At 44.4% G+C, this 8,721-nt stretch overlaps 1 protein-coding gene across 1 annotated transcript; it reads left to right on the top strand.

Annotated features, from left to right (window-relative positions):
* The first annotated feature begins 1,086 nt into the window (after positions 1–1,086).
* On the top strand, positions 1,087–5,284 carry LOC133039725 (uncharacterized). The gene is made up of 4 exons (XM_061118656.1): positions 1,087–2,400; positions 4,195–4,434; positions 4,507–5,055; positions 5,142–5,284. Exons 3-4 carry the CDS (start codon positions 4,509–4,511, stop codon positions 5,282–5,284), a joined length of 690 nt encoding a protein of 229 aa, XP_060974639.1. The 5' UTR covers positions 1,087–2,400; positions 4,195–4,434; positions 4,507–4,508.
* The last annotated feature ends 3,437 nt before the right edge of the window (positions 5,285–8,721 follow it).

The raw sequence follows: 8,721 nt of genomic DNA, 5'->3' as shown, positions 1-8,721 counted from the left end.
TAGCGCTCCCACTCAATTGTACTATCATGTTCCCAAAATGTACGTATTACCCAAACCAAAAGGTAGGCTTAATAACAAATCAAGGAACACAAAAAACACTCTTGAGATCAAACCTAAGCATGCCAGGATTAAGATCTTTTGATCTAAGATCAACCAGTGATATTGACTTAGAAAGATACAACGGTAAGATTATAATATCTTTACCAAGATCAATATCGGTCCCAGTCTAATGTATACTCCATACATCTGAAACTAGCATACTTTGCCAATGTTCTGGAAAGAACATAACACTTATCCAAGGTGTAAGTATACTTTATCGCTGATGATCACATCAGTGTAAATCCAGTGCACTGATGAATCAATGGACATTATCTTTTGAAGCATATAATCACAATTACCTTCCACTGTGTTGACATTGCTGTAATTGTGAATAAATATATGTTGTGGACTTAACAGATTTTGTACACATTAAACCATAAACATGAAAACTACATGTAAACATAAATGACTTCTAATCTTCTATTGATAACAAATCAGATTGTATTGTAATGGGTTTTATTTATGGCATAAAATCCCAACATGATGTATCTTTCAAAAACCAGATTCTCTTCTCAATTAGCTTGTAAAAGGCAGGTATTTTCCCAATAATAGTTTTATGGAGGCTGACTATTGTGGCTTATCTTCTCTAACATGACAAGGGATATGTTGTGGGCAGGATCTCTTAGTTTAAGGTCTTCATTTGAAAGTTGGTGATGACAGCAACATCATGTGTGGCTCGAACCCTTTGATTCCACTAAATTCTGAATTTTTTCTACTACGATACATTGATTGTGATACTAACAAAGTCTCTGATTAGATCAGAATGGATAAAGAGTGGGATTTATTTAATTTGCAATCTAATTTTTCACCTATTAATATTGAGTACATCCTATACATTCCTTCCCATTCATCATGCTAAGGATGAATGGATTTGGCACCACAATGAAGGATGATACTCGGTGCAATTAGGTTATTGGTTTGCATGTTCTTTGGCCGAAGAAGCAGAATCTACATATTCTTCATCAATGGAAACTTGGTGTTGTTGTTACTAGAATTTCACAACACCAAGAAGTGTAATTTAGCTGGTAAAAGATAGAATTATTTGAAAGATGATAAATGCGAGTATTCAACCTAAAACGGCGAGCACTCAAATAGGAATGCGAGAACAGACAACAAAGCCGGAAAAAATACAGAAGACAATGAAATATAGTGGTTCAGTCAGATTTTGTTCTGCTTAGTCCACTGTAGCAAGGGATTCGTAGGTGCATTTTCACGGTGGATCACCCCTTTATATACAAAGCAGGTGCCCAATCGGTTACATGAGGATCACATTTATTGTTAATCCATTATTTACACATTAAATTGTCATGACTAAACTCAGACAACGTTAACATTAATAAATATATGACAGTTACTGAACTCATCAACGTATGCGTCCTTCGCATCTGCGAGTTGACCGTTCGTGTTCCGTCTGTTGAGTTCGTAGGGTCGCACGTACGTTTGGAACGTCTGCGTCCTTAGGTGATCGCTCGTTACAGACGTCGCATGCTGAAGTTGGTAGCATCTGGACATGCGAACTTACATTGGTCCGTTAGGGCTATTGGGTCGTTGGGACCAAAACTGCATCATAGGGCATTGGCCTCTATACTAACCGCGGAGGTATAGAGGGAGGCACTCGCACATGTTCTGACATATGCGAGTTGGGTCTACCCTGTATGATGAGGATTACGGTTATGCGGTGTGAATTAAGTCGCATCCGCGATACCTCGCTGGTTTTATCCTGGGCGAGGTCTAAACTTCGAGAAGCCTCTCCTGGACATTTCAGCCTTCACTGGAAGTCTGGATACACGTGTCCTTCAAGGAGGAGTCTGGTCTCGAGTTTCTAGGTGAGAGAAATCTCACTATAACACATGCCCCTAGTTTCGCGATGTGACTTGAGCGGTCACTGAGGGAAACTACTGCTCGAGAGACAGGTGAAAGGTTGTCACGAGGAGGTGACCTTTTGGTTGTCCCATCGAGGGTTTCGAAAAATGACGGCTGTAATGATTAATTTTCATTACCGCTGGGGTGCCACGTCACGAAACTCTTCGGTTTTCGTGTAGGCGTGGCCATAGCTGGCCGTTAGATTGGGCGACCTTAGGCATTCTGGTTGCCACGTGTCACAATCCCAATAAATAAGGGATATGGGTATTTAAACGCTTTGATACGAATCAAATATCCCATTTTTCCCTCCTTTCTCTTAACTTCTCCCCAGTATATACACCCCAGAAAAAAGAAATTCATTCCAACTTTTCTGCCATTTTCCACAGCATTTTCATTCTCAGAAGTGATCGAGAACAACCGCAGGAATCGAAACTAAAGGTTAGCTTCTAAATCCCTGCATTTTCGTTTTCTGTTTTTTGGGGAAAATGTGCTTTCTTTCTGGTTTTGGGTGCTTATGGAAAACTCTTTTAGGAGGGTATGCTAGTGGGTATTTATGTGTTTTGGTCAATGATACTGGGTAATACTCATAGTGTAGGGCCTGTAAATTGACATAACCGCAAAAAACTGATCACTACTGATTCACGTCTTCGAATGCTCGCGGACATTCGGATGAACAATTTGAATACTCGCGAGGGTTCGGTTGAACAACTTGAATAATCGCATGTTTCCAAACTTATTTCTGTTTAACTGTTGATTAGACCTTTTAGGATCTTTTCGTGTCGCGGGCTGAGTGGTAAGAGTATTAATTGCCATTTCAAATGGTGGGTGTGTCACAGTATTCTAATGGCTATATACGCGATTATATGTCCCTTGAGATACTGTGATACGCCCAGCCATTTGTTGACGTGCGTTAATGCTCGAATGATCGTACTTTTTGGTTGGTAGGTTGTCTCGAAACGGTGGGTGTCTCCCAGTAACTTCAGGGTTATGCTCGAAAATGCATACTTCTTGAGTCACTGGGATACGCCCAGCCGTTTCTGGAGGTATACCGCACAACCGAGGATGCGTGAATTACTCGCCTAAAGATAGTTACATTTCTTCTCGCATATCGATAGAAGGGTCAGTTTTCGCACAGAGTCTGACTTTCTTGCTGAATGCGACTTTTATAGTTTACTGCGGGTGAGATCACTTATCTTTATTTTTTCACACATTCATCACGCTGAAAAGATCTTGTATCTTTCAGATGAGCGATCTATCGGATAGCCAGCAGCTCGGATCAGGAGGTCGCGCCTTTGACGGGGAATCGGACCAGGAGAGGGACAGCTTTCTCCCTACGGACATCTCCGAAATGGAGGCTGCGGAGATAGAGTTAGGTCCGATGTCTTCTGTGGAGATCGAGAAGATGGTACAGGAGCTTACTGAACCTGGGGCAATCGATATCCGAGATAGCGAATCCACAGTGTCAGCACGCGACTACCTCATCCATACGAGGCAGGCTCCTGACATCGAGGTCGAGGAGGTGGAGGAGGGATGGACTACTCCAGCCCGCGAGTCAGGTGGGGAAGAAGAGGAAGCGGAAGGGAGCGGGACGGACTCGGTTGACGACTCCCAACTGAACGAGCCTTTCTCATGCGAAGACCTAGTCTCGAGAGTCGTCAAATCTGACTTCACCACTTTCGTGAGGTTAAATTTGTTGCGGCTTGCGTTTCAAAGTCTCAAACCCTCTCAGAGAGCGCATCTTCCGTTCACCAACCCTGCGATCATCCCCACAGAGGACGTGGTCATCTCAATACCCATTCTTCGATGTGGTGTATCAGTCCCATTTCATCCTTTTGTCGCAGCCATTCTTAGACGCTATGATGTATCGCCTTTTCAGCTAACACCCAACAGTTATCGCACTGTTCTAGCCTTCTATGCGATGTACATGGAGTACGCCCATAGAGCTCCGTCAGTAGAGGAATTTAGTTATTTTTATGACATAAAGAGCGTGGGTCTTCATAACGGCTTCTTTTGCTTTAGTAAATGGGCGACTTCTGAAATCAACGGGGTTGAGGGGATGGTTTCGAACATGGGCGACTGGAAGTCAAAATGGTTTTATGTTTTTAAGGTTCCTGGGATCAGAACCGACTTTAATCGCAGACACAGTATGTCGCATATTTGTTGACTTAGATAAAGTTTGTTACTCTGTTTTTCGAGATCTTTTGCTAACTCGTTCTTTTGTTGTCATCGCAGATAGACCAGCTCGACCAACGCTTAGCACGAATAAGAAGGGGGTAGCTGAAATTCTTGGGAGTCTTCCGGTACAAGATCGCGACTGGCGATTGCTGTGTACGACTGCCAAATTGCGAGAACACAAACTGATCCCCGAGAACGCGAGTCTTCAACGGGAGCCAGTATATAAAGAACCATCTGAGAGACAGCAGGAGCGGATAGATAAACGGCTTTCCAAGCAAACTCCTCGAGAAACTTCAGGTAACTCGTCCTTTTGCTATAACGTGATGGGTAGGGTCGTGATTTTTACTTATCTGTCTTTTATGCTTGTAGACATGACTTTCTTGAAGTCTGCCCCTGTCCTGAAGATCAAGCAAAAGGGTGGAACACCGGCATCTTCACCAGTCGTCGCCCAGAAGAGGAAGAGCGATGTGATGACTTCGCTCGCTGCAGATTCCTCCAAGAAGTTGGCCAAGACCACTCAGGATAAGGGGAAGAAGGTTGTCATTGATTCTCCGGTTCGCCCTCGCGACTTCCTGGCCATGCAGGAAAAATTACTGGCCGAGATTCCTTATGAGGAACTTGTTTCTCGATCTACTGAACTGGCCGTACAATCTGTGGCTTTGTTTATGAAAGCCGCGACCACGCCTTCGAAGGAAACTGATTCGCTGAAGAGGCAGAACGCCCATTTTCAGGAAAACATAAAGAGGCTGAAGCAGGAAGTGGCCAAGATGGAGGAACTTCACAAGGAGCTCGAGGAAGTCAACAGGGCCAAAGAACAGTTGGAGCTCGAGCTCAAGAAGTCGCAGGACACGATCGCTGAGATGGCTCGCGACTTGGAGGCTGAGAAAGAGAGTGGGAAAACAACATGTGATCAGCCGTGTCTGATTACATTTATACTACTCTCTCCAAGGTCCCTGACTTCGACTTCTCGCTGCTTGGAGATGAAGCTGCTGAAATGGCTGAAGCCTTTCGCTCGATGTCTCCTACCCGGACTCAAGGCAACCTTCCAGATGAAATCGAGGGAGTGCAGGCTGAGGAGGTCGAGAATGAAGTTGTGAGCAAGATCGTGGATGAGGCTGCTCCTGATGAGACTACTCCCGCTGCCTGATTATTTTCTATCTTAGTTTCACTCTTTTTTTTTATATATGCGGTACACGGGTACTCGCACTTTTGTACTTAAAGAATTTTATCTTACTTTTTGGACAAATTTCTATCCTCGCGGGGATAGTATGCATTTTAATATTTACGCAGTACATGGGTACTTGCGATTTTATTTTCAACTTTGATCACAACTTGGTGTGACCGCGATTATATATATATATATGCGACTTTAATTACAGATTGGTGTAACAAAGTAGAAAAAACTTAACAGGTACTTTTATTCAAACAATCAGTAATACATGCGGGTATACATGCCCCTATACTTAGGAATTATGTTGAACAATAAATGTCTAAGTATAAGTACTCGAATCAAATGACGCGAATATTACTGATAATAGAATTTCAAGCTCTCGCTATTCCATGCTCGTGGGATCGCGGTCCCATCGAGTGTTGCGAGTCGATAAGTGGCATCACCAATTTGATCTGCGATCATGTACGGTCCTTCCCAATTGTCTCCGAAGACTCCGTGAGATTGGACTTTGGTGTTTGGCATTACTTTTCTTAGGACCAGGTCCCCTACTCGCAGAGGTTTTATCTTAACTTTCGAGTTAAAGTACCTTGCAGTTCGTTGTTGATAAGCCGCGTTTTGTAGTTGTGCTTTATCACGCTTTTCTTCTAAAAAATCAAGGTAAAGCAACTGATTCTCGTTGTTCTGCGAGACATCCAAAGCGTCTCTGCGCAAGGATCCAGCCCCAACCTCTACTGGCAACATGGCCTCGCACCCATAAGAAAGTGAGAAGGGTGTTTCGCCAGTTGTAGATCGAGGGGTTGTGTTGTAAGACCATAGGACTTGCGGTAATTCATCCGGCCATGCCCCTTTGCGATCTTCTAATTTTCCCTTTATGGTGTGCTTAATTATTTTGTTGTTGATCGCTTGACCGTCCATTACTCTGCGGGTAAGCGACTGCGGAAAAGGCTTTTTTGATCCCCAAATCATCGCATAGCTGCCGCATTTCTTTACAGTCGAACTGTTTTCCATTATCTGAAATGAGCGTGTGCGGAATGCCGAAACGGCAGATGATGGAAGTGTAGACGAACTCGCGCAACTTCATTGCGGTGATAGTCGCGAGTGCTTTTGCTTCAGCCCACTTTGTGAAATAGTCAACTGCGACTACAGCGTATTTGACTCCGCCTTTTCCCTTGGGTAACTCGCCAATTAAATCAATTCCCCATATTGCAAAGGGCCAGGGACTCGTGATAGAATGGAGGTTACTCGGAGGCTGGTGTGTGTAGGTGGCTATTCGCTGACATCTATCACACCTTTTTGCAAATGTGAGGGCATCTTGTCGCAATGTTGGCCAGTAATACCCTTGCCGCATGATCTTTAAGGCAAGGGAATTGCCTCCAGTGTGATTGCCACAAATTCCCTCATGTACTTCTCGCAGTATATAACCGCAGTCTTCTCCACTGATACACTTGAGAAGTGGTTGACTAAAACTTCTGCGATACAAGCTCTGGTCATATATCACATAGCGGGCTGCTCGTTGTCGCAATTTCCTTGCTTCTATTTTATCATTAGGTAAGACCCCCTTGTCGAGGTATGCGATGATAGGACTCATCCAGGTAATTTCCTGAGCGTCATCGATCTCCATGATTATTTCTCGATCTATGGTTGGATGTGACAATACGTCTACCGGAATTACGTCGAGTAACTCGGCTTCTCTAGTGGAGGCCAGTCGGGCCAGGGCGTCTGCATGGGCATTTTGAGTACGCGGTACTCGAGATACAACTACATGTTTGAATTTCTGCATGATTTCACGGACGATGGCTAAGTATTTAACCAATCTTCCGCCTCTCGCTAGGTATTCTCCACTTACTTGACATACCACGATTTGAGAGTCGCTAAATGCTTGTAGGTATTCGACTTTCATCTCGAGGGCCAATTTCAGACCTGCGATTAAAGCCTCATACTCGGCCTCATTGTTAGATGCAGAGAATTCGAAACGTAGAGCAGCGTGTACCTTGAAATTGTTGGGACTGATTAACAATATCCCACTACCAGAACCTTCATTATTTGAGGCTCCATCGACATACAATGTCCATATGTCTTTGCCTGTCATGACGATGTCATTTCCACCGTCTACAACCGCTACCTCTGTTCTCGGTAGCTCAAGTATAAAATCTGCGAGGGCTTGCCCCTTGATCGCAGTTCTTGGTTTATACCTGATATCGAACTGACTCAATTCCATGGCCCACTTTAATATTCTCCCCGAGGCCTCTGGCTTCGCTAAAACTTGCCTTAAGGGGAAGTTTGTCAGAACTTCAATGCTGTGAGCCTGGAAATAAGGTCGCAATTTTCTTGACGATATTATTAAGGCAAAGGCTAGTTTCTCCATCTGAGGGTAACGCGTCTCGGCGTCTAGTAATCGCTTACTGACGTAGTACACAGGGTGTTGACGTCCTTGGTCCTCGCGGACAAGTACCGAACTGACCGCATACTCGGAGACGGCTAAATAAATTGACAAGACCTCGCCGGGCAACGGTTTTGATAGAATTGGAGGTTGCCCCAGATGCGTCTTTAACGCCTGAAAAGCCTGCTCGCACTTCTCATCCCATTGGAACCTCTTGTTACCCTTCAAGATCTGAAAAAACTCTTTACACTTGTCAGAGGATCTGGATATGAAGCGGTTTAAAGCCGCGACTTTGCCTGTGAGGCTCTGAACCTCCTTTGGCTTAGTCGGTGATGGCATTTCTACCAACGCTTTAATCTTCGCAGGATTGGCTTCTATTCCTCGTTGATTTACCATAAAACCGAGGAACTTTCCGGAACCCACTCCAAAGACGCATTTTAAAGGGTTTAGACGCATCTTATATCTTCGCAATATGCCGAACATGGCTTGTAGGTGCGTGACATGATCCTTCGCATGTTGCGATTTTACGAGCATATCGTCAACATATACCTCCATTGTCTTTCCAATGAGGTCTGCGAACATCATATTCACTAGCCTTTGATAAGTCGCACCTGCGTTTATTAAACCAAAGGGCATTACCTTATAACAGTATAGTCCTCGATCAGTAATGAACGAGGTATGTTCTTGGTCTGGTTCGTACATCGGGATTTGATTATATCCCGAGTATGCATCCATGAAGCTTAAAAGTGCGTGGCCTGCAGTGGCATCGACAAGCTGGTCAATGCTAGGAAGAGGAAAGCTGTCTTTGGGACGGGCTTTGTTCAAATCTGTAAAGTCAACGCAGGTACGCCATGAGCCATTGGGCTTTGGCACAAGTACCGGATTGGCTAACCAGTCGGGGTAAAATGACTCCCGTATAAAGCCGCAGGCAAGGAGGCGGTCAACTTCTTCTTTCAGCGCTAGGTACCTCGCGGGGTCCATTTTGCGGCGCTTTTGTCGGACACCTCGCACTTCGGGGTCAATGTTCAAGCGA

This window comes from Cannabis sativa, chromosome 7, assembly GCF_029168945.1.
Source record: "Cannabis sativa cultivar Pink pepper isolate KNU-18-1 chromosome 7, ASM2916894v1, whole genome shotgun sequence".
Classification (NCBI taxonomy): Eukaryota; Viridiplantae; Streptophyta; class Magnoliopsida; order Rosales; family Cannabaceae; genus Cannabis; species Cannabis sativa.
The sequence above is the reverse complement of the archived record's forward strand: the minus strand, read 5'-3'. Positions and strand labels throughout refer to the sequence as shown.

What these genes read in the sequence shown, in the direction of transcription:
- LOC133039725 (XM_061118656.1), top strand. Translation starts at nt 4,509, where the DNA reads ATGACTTTCTTGAAGTCTGCCCCTGTCCTGAAGATCAAGCAAAAGGGT. An exon ending in AACAACATGTGATCAGCCGT is followed by an intron (nt 5,056 to 5,141) that starts GTCTGATTACAT and finishes AAATGGCTGAAG; the next exon opens with CCTTTCGCTCGATGTCTCCT.